Source organism: Peromyscus californicus, unplaced genomic scaffold, assembly GCF_007827085.1.
Source record: "Peromyscus californicus insignis strain IS unplaced genomic scaffold, ASM782708v3 Scaffold_12__1_contigs__length_115047231, whole genome shotgun sequence".
NCBI lineage: Eukaryota > Metazoa > Chordata > Mammalia > Rodentia > Cricetidae > Peromyscus > Peromyscus californicus.
In genome coordinates, this window is record NW_026294413.1 from 79,874,758 (window position 1) to 79,894,587 (window position 19,830).

Consider the following 19,830-nt stretch of genomic DNA (forward strand, 5'->3'; position numbering starts at 1 on the left):
TTTTTTTTGGGGGGGGGGGCGGGGCTGATTTCTTCAAGACAAGGCTTCTCTGTACCACCTGCTCCTGGAACTCACCCTGTTGACCAGGCTGGCCTCAAACTCAGAAACCTGCCTGCCTCTGCCTCCTGAGCGCTAGAATTAAGAGCAGGCAGCTACCATGCCTGGCGAAAGCATTTTTAAAAATTAGCTGTTTATTTAGGTCTTGAGAAGTAACACGTGGCCGGACATGGTGGTGCATGCCTTCAATCCCAGCACTCAGAAGGCAGAGGCAGGGGATCTCTGTGAGTTCTAGGCTAGCCTGGTCTACAGAGCAAGTTCCAGGATAGCCAGGGCTACACAGAGAAACCCTGTTGCGAAAAAACAAACCAAAGAAGTATCACTTAGGTACTTGAGAGTTCTCTAGAACTAGGACCTCAAGGCTCAGGGTATATCTGCTTTCTCACTTTCATTCTGGATGCTTGTGAGGATGGTTAGATGCTTTTTGTATTTGGAAGATGACGTCTACCTAGGTGTCCCAGAATTCTCTTGCGAGTGATGGGGGAGAAGCATCATAGATATGCAAGGAATGAAGCATATCTCTAGGACAGGAGTAGAAATCCTGTATAATTTTTGCCTTTCTCCTCATATCCCTGGCTTGCTATGGCCAGTTTCACAGGCCCTCTTCATTTTTAGGAAGAAATGCATTCTGGGAGAGGAAATGAAAAGAGAGAACTGGAGTTTCTCCAGTGAGCAGTACCGTTATCATTGTCCTCATTCTCTTTCATTGTATTCCCTCCCCGACAGAGTGTCTGAGCTGTGCTGCCTGTCCCTCCAGTCTGTGTCCTGTGTTGCTATGTCTGCCCACTGTAGCGTCCCTCCATCTGAACCCCTGCCATTTGTTCCTTAGGCTTCACCGTATGTTGTGGACCATGGCGAATCTGGTCCTCTGCGCTGTAATCGCTGCAAAGCATACATGTGCCCTCTCATGACGTTCATCGAGGGAGGGAGGCGCTTCCAGTGCTCCTTTTGCAGCTGTATCAATGATGGTATGCTGTGGAGGCTGAGCTTTGTGGGGAAGGCTTGCCTCTTCATTATTCTCTCTAGGTAGATAGATAGGGAAGTAGGGCACTCGTGAGGACATGGGGTACTGGAATAATGGGAAGGAGATCAGCTAGGAATTGGCATACTACGATTGAGGGTGAACATTTGAGTAACACACTGCATCCTCCCTACAGTTCCCCCACAGTATTTTCAACATCTGGATCATACCGGCAAGCGTGTGGATGCTTATGATCGTCCTGAGCTGTCCCTGGGCTCTTATGAATTCTTGGCCACTGTAGATTACTGCAAGGTGAGGGGAGGTAGTGGGAGAGGAGCAGTGGGTGGGGGATTGTGAGACAGCCCGAACAGCTGTTACCGTTTCCCTTGCCCTGGCATCCCCTTTGACGCCCATTGCATTGCCCTCTAGTCTCCTGGATGCTCACTGTTCTCCTGTGCCTTCACCATTTCCTTCCTCTACAGAACAATAAGTTCCCCAGTCCTCCTGCCTTCATCTTTATGATTGATGTCTCCTACAACGCCATCAGGACTGGTCTTGTTCGGCTCCTCTGTGAGGAGCTCAAGTCACTCTTAGACTACCTGCCTAGGTGAGAGTTGAGGAAGTTCTGCTTTCCTTTGGTTAATGGTGGATTTCTGACTTGACCGAGCAAGTGGAACAGGTCATGAAATCGTGGGTGCTGAAGAAGGTGGCCAGTCTGGGTAACAGTGTCACCTTCCACAGGGAGGGTGGAGCAGAAGAGTCAACAATCCGCGTTGGCTTTGTCACCTACAATAAAGTGCTCCACTTCTACAATGTGAAGAGCTCCTTGGCTCAGCCACAGATGATGGTTGTATCTGATGTGGCTGACATGTTTGTGCCACTGCTGGATGGCTTCCTGGTCAATGTCAATGAGTCCCGGGCAGTTATCACCAGGTAAGAGCCAGGGGGTGGAGATGAGAGAGAGTGGGAGGGTACACTCAGAAGGCCAGGGAGTTGAGCAGAGGGTTAGTAGATGGACAAGGATGTGGTCCGGGAGTTTTCAGTCTGGGAGCCAGATACCTATTTATCCCAGGAATTGAAAATGGAGGTAGCTAAAAGCTGGGTGGCAATGTGGGTTGTCTGCCATCATCTGTCTTTTCAGCTTATTGGATCAGATCCCAGAAATGTTTGCAGATACGAGAGAGACAGAGACAGTATTTGCCCCAGTTATCCAGGCTGGGATGGAAGCTCTGAAGGTAAGGCAGGAGTTCTAGCAGCCCTCTCTTGCTTTCCTCTGATCATGCTGTTTACTGGAAAACAGCCTTAGTGATTGATAGCTGTCCAGCAAGTCAGCCCGTTTCACAGTTAGTGCCTAATAAATGACAAAGCAAACGATGAGGGAATATGGATGGATAGAGAGAGGAACAGACGAGTAATTTTCTGTTTTTCCCTAGGCTGCCGAGTGTGCAGGAAAGCTGTTTGTGTTCCACACATCCTTGCCCATTGCCGAGGCCCCAGGGAAGCTGAAGAATAGAGATGACAGGAAGTTGATCAACACAGACAAGGAGAAGGTGTGGGACTTGAGGGGGGAGGGGCCTCCCGTTACAGAGGAAGGTGGTAACTTTCCAGTGTCAACTCTTCCACATTAGCCAGGTGAACTGGGATTACATCTGTGACTGCCAACCCGCTCACAAGATTCTTGGTGGACTTGACTTTTTCTTTCATTTTTGCTTTTTTGAGATTTGGTCTATCCATGTAGCCTAGGCTGGTCTGAAACTCACTATGTAGCCCAGGCTGGCCTGATACTTGTAGTGATCTTGTCTCTGCTTCCTGTGTGCTGGGATTATAGGCGTGCCTGAACACACCTTGCACCTTTTCCTTTTCCTTGCAATTTTCTCCTACTGCTGGAATTACAAGGTGGTAGTGGGTCTGAAGTCGTGAAAGTGTGAGTTTCTCAATTTACATAGGACATGTCTTCTGTTCCCCTCCAGACTCTGTTCCAGCCTCAGACAGGTACCTATCAGACTCTGGCCAAAGACTGTGTGGCCCAAGGCTGCTGTGTGGACCTCTTCCTCTTCCCTAACCAATATGTAGATGTGGCCACACTCTCTGTTGTTCCCCAGCTCACTGGAGGCTCTGTCTACAAATACACCTGCTTTCAGGTATAGAATTCTGGGTGTGGAAATATCTGCTTATGTGTGGAGTGGCTCTTTACCTACTGACTCATCAGTTGGTGCGTGAAGTCGAGCCCGGAGTATAGTGGTTAGGTGCACGGCTCTTCAAGTCAGTCCTGGGCTGAATTGAAGCCCCTCACTAACTGACATAGGAAATCACTTAATTACTCCTCTTCTGGCCTTTCCTCTTCAAGGTAGAGTTTACTAATTAGGACTCGTCTACAGAATTAAACCATTACATATAAAAATACTCTGTGTGCTACTTGATATGTCATGAGTCCATAAAAGCTTCGTTGTCACTGTCATCCTTCCTTTCACTGCTGCTGGGATGCAGCAGGCTTGTAGAGTGGGAGGGCTGCAGGGAGACCGGCTGCAGGGTGAGCTGTGTGGTCAGTGACGGGACTCTGGCCTGGGCTGCAGGTGGAGAATGACCAGGAGCGGTTCTTGAGTGACCTGCGGCGGGACGTACAGAAGGTGGTTGGCTTTGATGCTGTGATGCGGGTTCGGACAAGCACTGGTGAGTTCTGGTTGAGGCTAAGTCTGTTTGAGGCACACGTCTTACCTTTAGCCCTGACCCATTCCTGTGGCCTCAGGTATCCGTGCTGTAGATTTCTTTGGAGCTTTCTACATGAGCAACACCACAGATGTGGAGTTGGCTGGACTGGATGAGGACAAGACGGTGACTGTGGAATTCAAGCATGATGATCGCCTCAATGAAGAGAGTGGAGCCCTCCTGCAGGTGGCAGGCGGGAGACGGGAGTGGGGGGTGAAGGTGCTGGAGGCATTCACTGGGAAGATAAGGGGTGGGCGGAATTGTGAGGGAGGGGTGTGAGTTCCCCCTTTCTCCCTTCCCCTAGTGTGCCCTGCTTTATACCAGCTGTGCAGGGCAGCGGCGGCTCCGCATCCACAACCTGGCCCTAAACTGCTGCACCCAGTTGGCTGATCTGTATCGAAACTGTGAGACTGACACGCTCATCAACTACATGGCCAAGTTTGGTGAGGGTAGAAGCAGGGCAGGGTGGGACAGGGGTGAGAGAAAGGTCCAGGATGGCCAACAGCTCAGCACTCCTGGGGAGGTGTGATGATGGGAAGATGCCTGGGAGAGAACACTGACCAGTGACGGCTGACTCTCCCTCCCGTACAGCATATCGGGGTGTTCTGAATAGCCCTGTGAAGACTGTCCGAGACACTCTCATCACCCAGTGTGCCCAGATCCTGGCCTGTTACAGAAAGAACTGTGCCAGCCCTTCTTCTGCAGGACAGGTCGGGAAAGGATGCTAACAGAGGGGTTGTTTCAACAGAAGTTTGCATTTTAGAGGAATTTTCCATGGCCATTGACTTTATTTCCATAAATCCCTCAGCTGATCCTTCCTGAGTGTATGAAGCTACTCCCAGTTTACCTGAACTGTGTGTTGAAGAGTGATGTTCTGCAGCCTGGAGCCGAGGTCACTACTGATGACCGTACCTATGTTCGACAGCTGGTTTCCTCCATGGATGTAGCTGAGACCAATGTCTTCTTCTACCCTCGGCTCCTACCACTGGTGCGATTGAGGACTGGAGTGTGAGATATTGTACTGAGGACAGGGCCTTTAAGAAGGAGGGGGTGGGACTACTTTATTGCCGACAGTAAGGAATTTGTTTTTATGTACATTTTGCATTACTATCTAGAGACTTAACTTTCTGAGTTTATGTGTGTAAAGGAGTATCTTGCAGTTCTTGGTGACTTTTTTCCTTTTCGTCTAGACAAAGTCTCCCCTGGACAGTACCACTGAACCACCAGCAGTTCGAGCGTCTGAAGAGCGTTTAAGCAGTGGCGATATATATTTGCTGGAAAATGGGCTCAACCTCTTTGTCTGGGTGGGGGCAAGCGTCCAACAAGGTGTTGTCCAGAGTCTTTTCAACGTCTCCTCCTTCAGTCAGATCACCAGTGGCTTGGTGAGAACAGGGTGTCAAGGATGATAATGGGTATGGAAAAACACTTTGGTGATTTGACTCGGGGTCAGTGAAGTCATTATGCTGGTCCCTTTACATATCAGAGAATACTTGGGGCAAGTTTTTTCAGGCTTCCTCATTTCCAATGATACCTAAATCTGGATTGCTCCCTCTTGATGGACTTAAAAGTACTTTATCAGAGTAATGAATGAATTTTTGTTCCAGAGTGTTCTGCCAGTTCTGGATAATCCACTGTCCAAGAAGGTTCGAGGCCTCATCGATAGCTTACGGGCACAGAGAATGCGGTACATGAAGGTAAACAGATCTTGTGTGTTTGGTGGTGGTGGTGGTGGTGCTGCTGGATATTGAACCTTGGGCCTCCTATTTGCCAGGCAGACACTCTCACTAAGCCACATCCCCAGCACAGCAACACTGACCTGATTCCTAGGTTTTTTACCTTGTCAAGTCAGCAAGGAGGGGCATGGGGAGGTAGAGTCCAAGTGCTTTGTTACCATTGGCCTTTCCTCACAACCTGCCTTCTGGCTGTAGCTTATCGTGGTGAAACAGGAAGACAAGTTGGAGATGCTGTTCAAGCACTTCCTGGTGGAAGACAAGAGCCTAAGTGGAGGTGCATCCTATGTGGACTTTCTCTGTCATATGCACAAGGAGATTCGGCAGCTACTGAGCTAAAGCAAGTGGGTAAATGGTATAGGGTCCCAGGCCAGCTTCCAGAAAGTATCCCAGGATGGCAGAGAAAATTGGGACAGTTCCCTATCTTATGAGTCATGTAAGCTGACCTCAGTCTCTTTAGGGGGGGAGGGCAAGATATAAGGAGACACCTTCTTTCTGGGCTCAAATATCCTACCACTCTGTCGTGTCCTGCTGATGGAAGGCGCCCTGGTCCCTTCCTCTACCCTCTCTCTTGCTAATCCTGTTGTAATGAATGTAGTTTATCAGTTCACTGTATATGATCCGGTGTTGGGGGTTTGGAGGCAGCGAGACTCTGGGCGTCCCTTTGGACCAGCCTCCAAGAGGAAGGGGGCAGGCAAGAAGGAGTGGGAATCCCAGGGCTATTACAGGAGGTGGCAAATTCAGCTCCGTGTCATCAACAACTTCCTATATTAGGGATAAAATATACAGGTGCACAAGAGCTGGGGTACAGACTGTAAGTGGTAGAGAGTAAAGTAGTTGGTCCTTTGGGGGCCTGGTGGTCAGTAACAAAATCGTAGTTACTGAGGATGGATGACTATTCTCTCTACTTCCATTGTGCGTGCTCGCTCTCCCCTGCTATGATTGGTGAGCACTTCGTGGACAGAAGCACATAGCTAGAGATGAATGAGCCTGGGGACTGAATGCAAAGCATTAACACCTTGGGGAGGTAGCAGCTTCCTTTCCAGCCGGAGAAGCCCCAATACTGAATGGTTCTGTAGAGAGCCTGATGGTCAACTTGCAATACCTCACAGAGCCAGCCCACATCCTACTCAGCTCCCACCAGAAATACAGCTTAAGCCGGGCGTTGTTGGGGAGAGGCAGAGATAGCTGGAGCCTTCCCTGTCTTCCTGTGCCAGGACTTTACCGGGCTTTGGTATTGACTGAGTGGCTGACCGTTACCTTTCAACTCCAATTGGCTGGGGCAGACAAGGGCTAGGATTGATGGTGGTCAGGCTTGCCTGCTCCCAGCCCGGGATGCCCCTGCTCTGGACTTTTCATTGGTTTATTTTTCAATGCATCTTTAATTTGTAAAGAAATAAAATAAGATGTAACCAGTGTCCTTTTTATTATTTGCGACCTCTCCCAGCCCGCCTGCGGCTGAGAGGAGCCGCGCATGCGCCGCGTGCCCCAGTGGCGTAGGACCTGGTCCGCTCTCCACTCGCTGCAGGGTGGGGTTTCTTCCTGTCCGAGTGGGTCGGCTGTGGACATGGCTGCTCGCTGCACCGAAACGGTGCTGGCCGCTCTGGGGCTGCTCAGTGTATGTGCGGCCAGCAGCTCCGGGGCCGGGACTTCGGGAAAGGCGGGTGGGGAGGCAGAATGGGCGGAGCCGTGGGACGGCGCGGTTTTCCGGCCGCCAGCTGCGCTAGGCGCAGTGGGGGTGGCGCGCGGGCTAGAGTCCCTACCGCCGGGGAGCACGGATACGGCGGACCTACCGGTGCTGCTGTGGTGGAGCCCAGGCCTGTTTCCACACTTCCCGGGAGACTCGGAGCGCATAGAATGCACTCGGGGCGCGTGCGTGGCGTCCCGGGACCGGCGGGCGCACGCCGACCCGCGGACGCGCGCACTGCTCTTCTATGGCACGGACTTCCGTGCAGCCGACGCTCCTCTGCCGCGCCTGGCGCACCAGAGCTGGGCGCTCCTGCACGAGGAATCGCCGCTCAACAACTTCCTGCTAAGCCACGGCCCCGGCATCCGCCTCTTCAACCTCACAGCCACCTTCAGCCGCCACTCGGACTACCCACTGCCGCTGCAGTGGCTGCCCGGGGCCGCCTATTTGCGCCGGCCTGCGCCTCCGCTCCGGGAACGCGCCGAGTGGCGTCGTCGCGGGTACGCGCCGTTGCTCTACTTGCAGTCCCACTGCGATGTGCCCGCGGACCGGGACCGCTACGTACGCGAGCTCATGCGCTACATCCCGGTGGGTGAGAGAGCGGCGTGGCGGGGAGGGGATGGGCCGGGCGAACACCGCAACCCTGCTGACCGCCGTGCTCTGCCTCGCTTAGGTGGATTCCTATGGCAAGTGCCTTCAGAACCGAGAGCTGCCCACCGTGCGGTTACAGGACACAGCCACGGCTACCACCGAGGATCCAGAACTCTTGACCTTTCTGTCTCGCTATAAGTTCCACTTGGCCCTGGAAAATGCCATCTGCAATGATTACATGACAGAAAAACTGTGGCGCCCCATGCATCTGGGTGCTGTGCCTGTGTATCGTGGCTCACCCTCTGTGAGGGACTGGATGCCCAATAACCACTCCATCATCCTAATTGATGACTTTGAGTCCCCTCAAAAGCTGGCTGAGTTTATTGACTTTCTGGACAAGAATGATGAAGAGTATATGAAATACCTGGCGTACAAGCAACCAGGAGGCATCACTAACCAGTTTCTTCTGGATAGCCTGGAGCACAGGGAGTGGGGAGTGAATGACCCCATGCTGCCTAACTACCTCAATGGCTTTGAGTGTTTTGTCTGTGACCATGAACTGGCTCGGCTAGAAGCCGAGAAAGCACATGCATCCTCTCCTGGGGACATTCCTGTCCCCGAGCCTCATATTGCCCAGCCCTCACACATGAACTGTCCAATGCCTACCCCTGGCTTTGGCAAAGTGGAAGAGATTCCTGAGAATGACAGGTAGGGTTGCTGGGATGCCCTGCGCTGTCACTTCAGACTACTTGCTTTCTTAGTGTGTAGGGGACTGGAGAAGACAGTACAGGCTCCTTTGCTATAAGATGTCGGGAGTAGTTGGGGAGCTGGGTGTGGAGGATACACCTGTAATCCTAGTGCTGTGTGGGGAGGTGATGGAGAACCTGGGGCCGGGCTATGAAAAGCCTAATTGCCAACCTGAGGATCATCACCTCAACTGAGTGCCTTTGATGCGGAGGTGGGGAATACAAAGATGGATTTTGGCTGTGTCCGAGATTAAGCCCAGGGCCTTCTGAGAGTACTTTTTCACCCAGTCACACCTCAGCCCAGTAAAGGACTACCCCACCTCAGTAATCAACCCAACATACTAGAGTCACTCTGTAGCCTGGACTGATCTCAGACTTGTAGTAATTCTCCTGTGTCAGCCTCCCAAGTGCTGAGATTATGGAGTGAAAAGAGAAACCCTGGAGACAGGGTTTCTCTGTATAGCTTTGCGCCTTTCCTGGATCTCTCTCTGTAGACCAGGCTGGCCTTGAACTCACAAAGATCCGCCTGCCTCTTCCTCCCAAGTGCTGGGATTAAAGGCGTGCGCCACCACCGCCTGGCTAGACCTTCTTTATATGTGATGAAGTCAGGGCCTTGAGTATGCTAAGCAAGCACTCTACCGTTGATCGACATCCCCAGCTCTCCCTTTTCTATGCCGATTTGGATCATATCCTGATTTGTTTACTCTAGACAGAATTGAAGGAATGCTTTCAATGGACGGATAATTGACATTGGCAGTCAGTGTGGGGTAAAGTGAGTAGGAAGCAGAATATACCTGCATTGGGGAACTGTTGAAGCCGCCTGCAGCAAGCCACCACCGTCAACCTGGAGAGGGGTTACTAGAGTGGCTCACAGAAAAAGACTTCAACAGTGGACGGCAGCAGAGGGCTGCTTTCATATGCTGCTGGTACAGTAGGGGCCTCATGGCAGAAGCTTTCCCTAAGAATCTTAGCAGTTTATGCTGAATACATTATGATTTACTTGAAGAAAAAACATTAAGGAAATAGCCAGGGGTGGTAGTGCATACTTGTAATTCTAATGCCAAAGAGACAGAGGCAGGAGGATCAGGAATTCAAGGTCATAGTTGGCCATGTGCAGTGAGTTTGAGCGATCCTGGGCTATTTGAGACCACCGTTCCCCTGACAAAACTAAATTTAGATTGTGCCTTTCTATACACTAGATCTCATTGCATCTTCATTTGGGTTTGTTTTTTTTTTTTGTTTTTTTTTTTTTTTGGTTTTTCGAGACAGGGTTTCTCTGTGTAGCTTTGCACCTTTCCTGGAACTCACTCTGTAGTCCAGGCTGGCCTTGAACTCACAGAGATCCGCCTGGCTCTGCCTCCCGAGTGCTGGGATTAAAGGCGTGCGCCACCACCGCCCGGCTCATTTGGGTTTTTAAGTAACAGTGAAGGTTAAAACCCTCTAAAGGCCCCTCACTGCACCTTGCTGTCTTCTAGAATACTACTTACATGCTCTGAATCCTCCTGAGACCTTTGTACTCCCTCCACATTTGGGAGCTAGAGGCACGTGAGCAATGTTAGCTCCTTGGGTGGGCTATGATGTCTTTATGTTTATGACCTACTTCCTGTCTCTTGGGCTAGTGTTAGTTTTACTCCATCTCCTTTCCTTCACAGCCGAGCCTGGTCCGGCTTAAATTTGTTTGTTTTTTGAGACAGGGTTTCTCTGTGTAGTCCTGACTGTCCTGAAACTGTCTCTGTACACCAAGCTGGCCTTGAACTCAGATATCCCCCTGCCTCTGCCTCCTAAGTGCTGGGATGAAAGGTGTGTGTTATCACCACCCAGGCCTGCAACCACTCAAGGGCAGAGCCTGTTACCGCTGTGGTTCCCCGATTCACTGTGGCCCCATTTTGTCGTTTCAGCTGGAAGGAAATGTGGCTACAAGACTATTGGCAAGGTCTCTATCAGGGGGAAGCACTCACTGCCATGATCCACAACAACGAAACACAGCAGAGCAAGTTTTGGGATTATGTACATCAGATCTTCATGAGAAGGAATAAAAATCTCTAACTGCCCTTGCGAGAGCCTTTAGCTTGGAAGACATATGGAAACTGTTTTACCGTGACACCTAAGGCACATCCACTGCAACCCTGAGGGAATATTGTCTACCTTGATGTATTCATTGATTCTCCGGCCCTGTACTGGGGATGGAACCTGAGGTTTTGAGAATGCTAGGCAAGTACCCTTAGCCCTCTCCACTGTACCTGAATGCTATGGAGCCAGTGTCTCAGCCTATGGTAATAGAGCTTCTCCTTAAGGAGAGGCAGAATCCAGAAGCATCCATGTGACTCAAGGATGTCTGTAGCCATTTCATCATTTCAAACGTGGACAGGATGGGTCAGGCTATGATCTAAAACGTCTGTCCTTTAGTACCTTTTTCAGTAGTGTCTGTTCCTCATCTTGCTTTTCTTATCAGCTGTTACACTGGTGGAGAAGCAAAAAGGGGGTGGGGGTGGGGTAGGGGCTATTCTTTTTTCTGCTTTTTTTTTCCTTTTGAGATAGGTCTCACTACGTGGCCCACGCTAGCTGCCAACTCCTGGGCCTAAGTGACAATGCCAGCCTCAGCCTCTAAATAGCTGGGGCTGTAGGTATACAACACTATGCCCAGCTCTTCAAGTTACTTTAAGAAATATTTACACTGTCTTTAGAATCAATTTTTTTTTTTTTAATTTTAAGTGGCTCTTTCTTTCTGGCTTTAGGCTATTTCCCATAAACATTGGGAAGACTGACGAACATTTCCATCATTCTTACTGCTTGGTTTTCTTGTTTAGAGAATATTTGGAATTCCTTCTCTCATGAACAGATTAAGTAGCTGTTCTAATAAGACACTAATGTCAGTTCAATATATTGCCCTGTCAGAGGGCTGGAAAGACCCATTCAATCCATTACTCACATTCTTCCAGATAACTTTATGGTGCTGAGTCTCTGTTTTTTGTGGTTCTGGGGAAGCAAGCACTCTACCAACTGAGTTATAGCTGCAACCCTAGTACTGAGATTTTTTTCTTTTATGAAGCCATCCCAAGGCCCCCAATACAAAGAGATTGAAGAAGGCAAGGGATTTAAGCCACCATATGTGGCTAGCTAAATAAAAACTTTAGATTTGGGGCTGGAGAGCACTGGCTGCTCTTCCAGAGGGCCCAACTTTGATTCCTAACACACACATAGCAGCTCACAACTGTCTGTAACTTCAGTTACAGGGGAATTCAATCCCTCTTCTGGTCTCTATGGGCACCAGGCACGAATATGCTACACAGACATTCATGCAGGTAAAACACCCATATATATCCACAGCACCAAAAACTTTAGATTTGGAGATGCAGACCAACTGTCTCCTGCTGTAGCTTGACCAGGAGACAGATGTTTTCTGGAATAATAAGAAAGAATGCCTTGGACCTTAGAGCTATGCTTATTGTGTTAGTTAGTGAATTATCACTAAAGAAATCTTATGACTTATTGGTATCTGATTGTAAACTATAGATATCTGAATCCACGTCTATCCTGATAGATACATACGCATGTCAGATGCTTCAGCAACCAGGCTGCATAATTAATATTGTGATATCTAAGGCTGTGACCAAGAAAAGCTTTAGCACAGGTTGGAATTACATTTCTAAAGTTTTTTTCTTCATGGTGTGTGTTGCTGAGATGGATTCCAAGTCCCTATGCATGCTAAGCATGTGCCCTGGCTCTATCTCTGAGTTATATTCCCAGACCTTTATTTTATTTAGTTAAAAATGCCTTCATAGTAGCATGAAAATTACTTAACCCATTTGGTCTCTTACAGAGAACAAGAGAGAAAGGCTACAATAGCCAGCCTCTGTCTCAAACAACAACAACAAAACTTTTATAGTATAGATGGGCATGGTTGCACACACTTTAGTTTCAGTATTCCAGTATTTTGGGAGGCAGAAGCAAGTGGATCTCTGTGAGTTTGAGAGTAGGTCTATTTAGTGTTCCAGGCCAGTCACAGCGATATAGTGAGACCCTATCTCAATAGGTGGATGGACGGACGTACGGATAGATGGACGGATGGATAGATGGATGGATGGATGGATGGATGATAGATGCTGATTCCTACAGCAAAGTAACTATTATACAAGTGCAAATCTAGATTAGAACTTCAGATGTCCTATGAGCAACAAGAAAGGTAAGTGATGGTTATGCAAAATGCCGGCTCCTGTCCATGCTACCACTCACATGAACACTCCTTCTGTGCACAAAGTGAGCCAGTTGTTCAGAAATGGTTGTTGCTGGACAACCAGACTCGCTTTTTGCTTGGTGCTTCCCAGCCTCTTTATCCCTACCATTATGTAGATAATCATAAAAGACCAGGGCAAATCAGGTGCTACATTTCCAAATGGGAAGAACTGTGAATAACCACATAGTACTTACCAAGGAAAAAGCTTTACTTTCCATGTGGAGAAAGCAATTTTTTTTTTCTGGCTTGGGGCTCAGCTACACTATCTACAGCATCAGCTATTTGCTGCAGGTATTGGGCACTAGTGGTAGAAGTTTCCGATAGGAGAATGTGAGGTAGAACATAAGGCTGATGGTGAGGGTTACTATCATTTATTATCCTCTCAGGTTTCATCTTATACAATAAACTGCTTTCTACATAGTGTCTTTACCCGATTACTTTTTCTTTTCATTACATTTGTTTATTATGTGGACGTGTATGGTAGCTTGTTCTTCCTGTACATGTGTATGCCAGAAGACAATCTGCAAGAGTCAGTTTTCTTTCTACCATGTGGTCCCAGGGACTGAATGCATGTCATCAGGCTTAGTGGCAGCACCTTTATTCACCCACTGAGCTATTTTGCTGGCCTCTATTTGCTTACTTTTGGGGGTGGGGGATGGTAAAAAATAAACGTTTATTCATTTAACATTTTTTTTGTTTCATTCTTTCATTTTCTCCTTTTCCTTTTTTTTTTTTTTTTTTTTTTTTTTTTTTGAGGCAGGGTCATGTTATGTGACCCTGGCTTGCCTGGTACTCATGTAATGTAGGCTGGCTTCAAACTCATAATCTGCCTCCTGCCTCAGCTTCCCAAGTGCTTGGATTACAGGCATATGCCACATTTGGCATAACTACTATTTACTGGGATTTAGCAATGAACAAGATACACAAAGGTTCCTCTCGTTTTAAATAATTTTTTTTTTCGAGACAGGGTTTCTCTGTGTACATTTGGTGCCTGTCCTGGATCTCGTTTTGTAGACCAGGTTGGCCTTGAACTCACAGAGATCCGCCTGGTTCTGCCTCCCGAGTGCTGGGATTAAAGGCATGCGCCACCGCCACCTGGCTTAAATAAAAATTTTTAAAGATATTTAAATTTTTTTGTTGTTGTTGTTTTTTGGGACAGGGTTTCTCTGTGTAGCTTTGGTGTCTGTCCTGGAACTCACTCTATAGTCCAGGCTGGCTTCGAACTCACGTGTGTTGCCTATGGAGGCCAGAAGAGGGCATCCCCTGCACATCAGATGGTGGTGAGCCTTGCCAAGTGGATGCTGGGAACCAAACTCTTGAGTCCTCAGCCGGAAGCACTCTTAACCATGGAGCTATGTTGGGGGAAATAGGTAACAATAAATTCAGACTGTGATTGGTGCTGGTAGAGAGTGGGGACAGGGAAAACTCTGATGTGAACTGAGCCTCGGGAAGAAAAGCCATCTGTGTAGGTTATCCAGGGAGCATTCCGAACACCGTGGTAAACAATTTCAATACGAATGTACCCATACAGGTACATCTTGCAATAAAATAAACGTCATATAAACTACATGATTGCTGGGTTCCACTTCCATTAGCAGAAATGTCTTGGGAGTTCATTTTGGGGATCTGTGGCACATCTTTGGACTCGGTTTTGTAAACAGCTAAGAGGCATTAAGTCTGACAAATCAACCACAACTGTAGGTCCAAGTCTATAAATAGGAACGACATAAGTGAATGTAAGAATGTTAAATGTTTTATATATAATGCTACCCATAAATGTTATAACCCTCACCCTGTGGTGCGGTCGTTTCAAGTGAGTAAACAGCATCTACACAGCAGTTGTTACAATTAGTAAAACCCAACTCCGGGGGACCCGACGCCTTCCCTTGGCCTCCGCCGACACAGCACTCCCGTGGCGTGCGCGCGCGCGCACACACACACACACACACACACACACACACACACACACACACACACACACACACACAAGCAAGTGACAGCACTCCCGTGGCGTGCGCGCGCGCACACACACACACACACACACACACACACACACACACACACACACACACACACACAAGCAAGTGGCAGCCTCCGACCCGGAGCCCATGCGTCCTGCCTGCTGCCGGAGCCCGCAAAGGGACGGCCCGGGGGCGGCGCACAACCTAGCATCCTAACGTGGGCCCGACGGGGTTCGAACCGCGGGATGTGAGGCCAAGGAAAGTGCGCGCCGAAGCTCTCCGTGGGCCGCACGCCAAGTGCGTAAGGGTCAAGAGGGGTCACGCACAGCGCCGCGGAGCCTACTGGGAACGCTGGGCAAAATGGCGACGCCCAGCTTGCGCGGCCGCCTGGCGCGGTTTGCGAACCCGGGGAAGCCTGTCCTGAAACCCAACAAGCCTCTTATCCTAGCGAACCGCGTCGGGAACAGACGCCGAGAGAAGGGCGGTGAGCACTCGGAGCGGGGCGGCGGCTTGGGTAGGCGGGCGGGAGAGGTGTAAGGTCGGCCGGTGACTGAAGGTCCCCCAGTTCTTCCCTTCCAGAGGCGACCTGTATCACGGAGATGTCGATGATGATGGCTTGTTGGAAGCAGAATGAATTCCGCGACGAGGCGTGCAGAAAAGAGATCCAGGACTTCTTCGATTGTTCCTCCAGGGCTCAGGTGACAGCTGGCTCCTAGGGGTGCCTTCTTGGGAAGAGAAAGGGAAACACAAATGAATGGTTGGCACTGCCTTGTGCTAAGTTATGGAAAGAGCCTCTGATTCATCTCACCCTTGCCAAAGTGAGAAAAGCTTAAGTTTCCTTAAACTAACTTGATAGCCAGAATAGCAGCCTCAGGTGGCACAGTCATTTATAGGTCCCAACTCCCTTTAAATTCTTCTAAAAGTCCCCCCCCCCTTTTTTTTTTTTTAAAGATTTATTTATTTATTATGTATACAGCGTGTATGACTGCAGGCCAGAAGAGGGCACCAGATCTCATTACAGATGGTTGTGAGCCACCATGTGGTTGCTGGGAATTGAACTCAGGACCTCTGGAAGAGCAGTCAGTGCTCTTAACCACTGAGCCATCTCTCCAGCCCCCCCCCCCCCTTTGTTCTTTGTTCTTTCAGGTGTGTGTGTGTGTGTGTGTGCATGCGTGTTGTAATATGCAGGGCCATATGTATGGGAACCAGTGCTGTGTGGTGGCCCAAGGACATCATCTGGAATTTTCCTCCATTCCTCTTCAACTTTATCTTTGAGGCAGGGTCTCTTGGGGTTTGGAGTATTATAAACATTATGGGTCTAGGCCATAGTAAACTGAAGAACTGTTATTTTTTTGTTATTATTTTTATCTTGTATTGTGTTTTCAGAAAGCTGGAAAGATGAGATCAATCCAGGAGACTTCAGAGCAGTCTGAGAGTTTACCTCCTCACAAAATGACCAGGTTGTTACAGAGATTTCCCAACAAATCTCATCTCAGCTGAAAATGGAGAGACATTATCAATGAACTATCATTTCTGAACGCTAGACCGAGGCATGTTAGGGATGTTTGCATTTGAACTACCATGCATTTTTGAAGGGCAAAATGAGACAAAACACTTAATTTTGCTCTTGTGAATGAATCACGTTCTGGATGCTGTCTTGTAATAAAACCCTCTAAAAAAGAAATTGGCCATTTCTTCTGGTGAGATATTCCCTCCTCACACTCCACCCCCATCTCGAAGATGAACCTCTTGGCCTTTCCCCTTTCCCCGCATTAGATACGCACCAAACCGCTGGGCTAACCTTTAGCACTCCCTTTCTTGAGCCCTATACTCTCCTCTAGACCCTGGAAGTTCTTTCCTTCCTGATATGCTCTTTGTTTTTCTTTTTGGTTGTTGTTGGTTTTTGGGTTTGTTTTTTTGTTTTGTTTTGTGTTTGTTTTTGAGACAGGGTTTCTCTGTGTAGCCCTGGCTGTCCTGGAACTCTCTCTGTAGACCAGGCTGGCTTTGAACAACTCAGAGATTTGCCCGCCTCTGCCTCCTAAATGCTGGGATTAATGGTGTACTCCACCACTGCCTGGCCCAAATATGTAGCTAGAGTTTTCCTGCCTGGCCCACAGTCAGGACAAATCTCTATCACCTGCCAGTCCCACAGCCGCTCAGATCCGACCAAGTAAACACAGAGACTTATATTGGTTGCAAACTGTATGGCCGTGGCAGGCTTCTTGCTAACTGTTCTTACAGCTTAAATTAATCCATTTCCATTAATCTATACCTTGCCACGTGGCTCGTGGCTTACCGGCATCTTCACATACTGTTTGTCATCATGGCGGCTGGCAGTGTCTCTCTCACTCAACCTTCCATTTCCCAGCTTTATTCTCCTCTTTGTCCCGCCTACACTTCCTGCCTAGCCAGTGGCCAATCAGTGTTTTATTTATTGACTAATTAGCAACACATTTGCCATACAGAACATCCCACAGCACAAATATGCTCTTGATGAATAAGTATAGATGTCTTTTGTTGCCTTTCAAGTCATTTACACCATTTAATGCTTTTGCTTTTAGATATATAAGGGATGGTGAAGTCCCTCTGTATGCAGAGCTTTGTTTTTGGTTTTTTTTTTTTTTTTTTTTTGGTTTTTCGAGACAGGGTTTTTCTATGTAGCTTTGTGCTTTTCTTGGAACTCACTCTGTAGCCCACTCGGGCCTGGAACTGACAGAGATCCGCCTGCCTCTGCCTCCCGAGTGCTGGGATCAAAGGTGTATGCCACCACCACCTGGCATACTATATGCAGAGCTTTTTTTTCCATCAGCTGAATTCAGTGCATACTTCAAGAATAGTTTGTCCAAAGTACTTGCTGAAGAAAGTGCATAAACTGATGATGCAGAGGTTCTGTAGATGTATTTTGATTTGTAAAATTAAGAATAGTGGGCCGGGCAGTGGTGGCGCACGCCTTTAATCCCAGCACTCGGGAGGCAGAGCCAGGCGGATCTCTGTGAGTTCGAGGCCAGCCTGGGCTACCAAGTGAGTTCCAGGAAAAGGCGCAAAGCTACACAGAGAAACCCTGTCTCGAAAAACCAAAAAAAAAAAAAGAATAGTTTTTAGGGCTGGAGAGATGGCTCAGTGGTTAAGAGCATTGACTACTCTTCCAGAGGTCATGAGTTCAATTCCCAGCAACCACATGGTGGCTCACAACCATCTGTAATGAGATCTGGTGCCATCTTCTGGCCTGCAAGAACACATGCAGACAGAATATTGTATACATAATAAATAAATAAACCTTTTTTAAAAAAAGAATAGTTTTTAGGGGCTAGAGAGGTGGCTCAATATTTAAGGGTGCTTGCTACTTTTGCAGAGGACTGGCGTTGAGTTTCATACAACCATGCTAGGTACCTCAGCTGCCTATAACTGCCTCCAGGGTATCTGACATCCTGTTTTGGTGCCTTCAAGTGCACTTACAGATACACACAATAAAAAACTTGTATGATGGTACATGCCTTTTATCCCAGTCCTTAGGCAGACAGGCAGATCTCTGCGTAAGAGCATAAAGAACCTGTCTGAAAAAAAACCAAAAAGATAAATCATATTTAAAAAGTTCCTTTAACAGGCCGGGCTATGGTGGCACATGCCTTTAATCTCAGCACTTGGGAGGCAGAGGCAGGTAGATCTCAATGAATTTGAGCCCGGCCTGGTCGACAAAGCAAGTTCCAGGACAGCCAGGACTGTTACACAGAGAAAACCTGTCTCAAAACAAAACAAAACACGAGTTGCTTTAGAAAATGCAAACATGCCGGGCAGTGGTGGCGCTCGACTTTAATCCCAGCACTCAGGAGGCAGAGGCAGGTGGATCTCTGTGAGTTCCAGGCCAGCCTGGTCTACAGAGCGAATTCCAGGACATGCTTCAAAGCTACAGAGAAACCCTGTCTACAAACAAACAAACAGCTGGGCAGTGGTGGCACTCGACTTTAATCCCAGCCCTCGGGAGGCAGAGGCAGGCGGATCTCTGTGAGTTCGAGGCCAGCCTGGTCTACAAAGTGAGTTCCAGGAAAGGCTCAAAGCTACACAGAGAAACCCTGTCTTGAAAAACCCCCCAAAAAACAAAAAACAAAACAGACAACCCCCCCAAAGCAAACATTACCAATTATAATGCCCCATTTATGGCTTAATGTATAAATAAGCAGTACTATATTATAGTCTTGTTAATATTTACCTGACTACAGCAAGAAATTGGAGGATAAAATCTTTCACACACACTCCCTCTCTGGAACTGTTTTCTTCTATTAAACAGGCAGAGCTGATTATCATCTATCCCATTATCCCAGTGTCTTTCCACTTAATTCTCCCAAATGGTAGAACTAAGGTTCGGTAGACAATTAACTTCACTGTAAACTGCTGTTGTTTTTTTCTTACATTGTCTGCTGTTTGCTGAAGGTATTTACTGTTCCCTGATAGTTGGAATAATTGTGTAGGATTTTATGTATGTTCTGCCTCTTCAGGCATAGTCAAGTTAACCTTTTCCTTCTAGCTGATAGCATTGAACGTGGTGTAGAAATCAGAGGAGTTCTCCCTGGTCTAGTGTGGTAATTCCTCCTTGTCCCTCAATAGCTACATTTTTCCGTAATCGTGTATTTCACTACAACTGCTTGGCTCTGCAAGCTGCGTCTTTTAGGAATACGAAGAAGCTCAGTTTTTGAGTGTTTTAGATTAAGGAGTCAGCCTAGGGTCAGTAGAGTCCCAGTAGTGTAAGAATTCTAAGAGCTGGGATGAAGAGAAATATATCTAATCACAGCTGAAATTTAGCATTTCAATCAGGGTTATAGGAAACAACTGACAGAATTAGTGTCTATATGAAATAATGTTTTCAGTGGGTGGTGGGTGGGCTAGAACCCAGAGCCTTGTAAATACTAGGTAAACATTATCAATTAATTAAATACTCTGCCCGCTCTTGGCGTTTACTGTACAAATAAACAGTACTGCCGCGCGGTGGTGTGTCGCACACCTTTGATCCCAGCACCGGGAGGCAGAGGCAGGCAGATCTCTGTAAATTCGAGGCCAGCCTGGGCTAGAGAGTGAGTTCCAGGAAAGGCTCCAAAGCTATACAGAGAAACCCTGTCTCAAACAAAAAAATAAACAGTACTATTGCAAGTTTTTTTTTTAATT

The 19,830-nt window shown here is 48.0% G+C and overlaps 3 protein-coding genes across 6 annotated transcripts in view; all 3 read left to right on the top strand.

Annotated features, from left to right (window-relative positions):
* The window catches only part of Sec24c (SEC24 homolog C, COPII coat complex component), a 22,920-nt gene extending 16,050 nt beyond the window's left edge, over positions 1 to 6,870 (top strand). For all 4 annotated transcript variants that reach the window (XM_052733523.1, XM_052733527.1, XM_052733524.1 and 1 more), the window contains 15 exons: positions 887 to 1,025; positions 1,215 to 1,330; positions 1,501 to 1,625; positions 1,760 to 1,951; positions 2,160 to 2,253; positions 2,452 to 2,568; positions 2,989 to 3,159; positions 3,592 to 3,688; positions 3,765 to 3,910; positions 4,029 to 4,167; positions 4,316 to 4,434; positions 4,533 to 4,712; positions 4,915 to 5,106; positions 5,329 to 5,418; positions 5,653 to 6,870. In XM_052733523.1, the coding sequence (XP_052589483.1) occupies positions 887 to 1,025; positions 1,215 to 1,330; positions 1,501 to 1,625; positions 1,760 to 1,951; positions 2,160 to 2,253; positions 2,452 to 2,568; positions 2,989 to 3,159; positions 3,592 to 3,688; positions 3,765 to 3,910; positions 4,029 to 4,167; positions 4,316 to 4,434; positions 4,533 to 4,712; positions 4,915 to 5,106; positions 5,329 to 5,418; positions 5,653 to 5,793 (2,058 nt within the window). In that variant the 3' untranslated portion in view covers positions 5,794 to 6,870. The remainder of the gene's footprint in view (positions 1 to 886; positions 1,026 to 1,214; positions 1,331 to 1,500; positions 1,626 to 1,759; positions 1,952 to 2,159; positions 2,254 to 2,451; positions 2,569 to 2,988; positions 3,160 to 3,591; positions 3,689 to 3,764; positions 3,911 to 4,028; positions 4,168 to 4,315; positions 4,435 to 4,532; positions 4,713 to 4,914; positions 5,107 to 5,328; positions 5,419 to 5,652) is intronic.
* Fut11 (fucosyltransferase 11) lies at positions 6,843 to 13,146 on the top strand. Its single transcript, XM_052733528.1, has 3 exons — positions 6,843 to 7,729; positions 7,815 to 8,440; positions 10,377 to 13,146. Exons 1-3 carry the CDS (start codon positions 6,929 to 6,931, stop codon positions 10,522 to 10,524), a joined length of 1,575 nt encoding a protein of 524 aa, XP_052589488.1. The 5' UTR covers positions 6,843 to 6,928; the 3' UTR covers positions 10,525 to 13,146.
* Positions 13,147 to 14,850: 1,704 nt separating this feature from the next.
* On the top strand, positions 14,851 to 16,357 carry Chchd1 (coiled-coil-helix-coiled-coil-helix domain containing 1). Its single transcript, XM_052733529.1, has 3 exons — positions 14,851 to 15,157; positions 15,253 to 15,371; positions 16,060 to 16,357. Exons 1-3 carry the CDS (start codon positions 15,034 to 15,036, stop codon positions 16,171 to 16,173), a joined length of 357 nt encoding a protein of 118 aa, XP_052589489.1. The 5' UTR covers positions 14,851 to 15,033; the 3' UTR covers positions 16,174 to 16,357.
* The last annotated feature ends 3,473 nt before the right edge of the window (positions 16,358 to 19,830 follow it).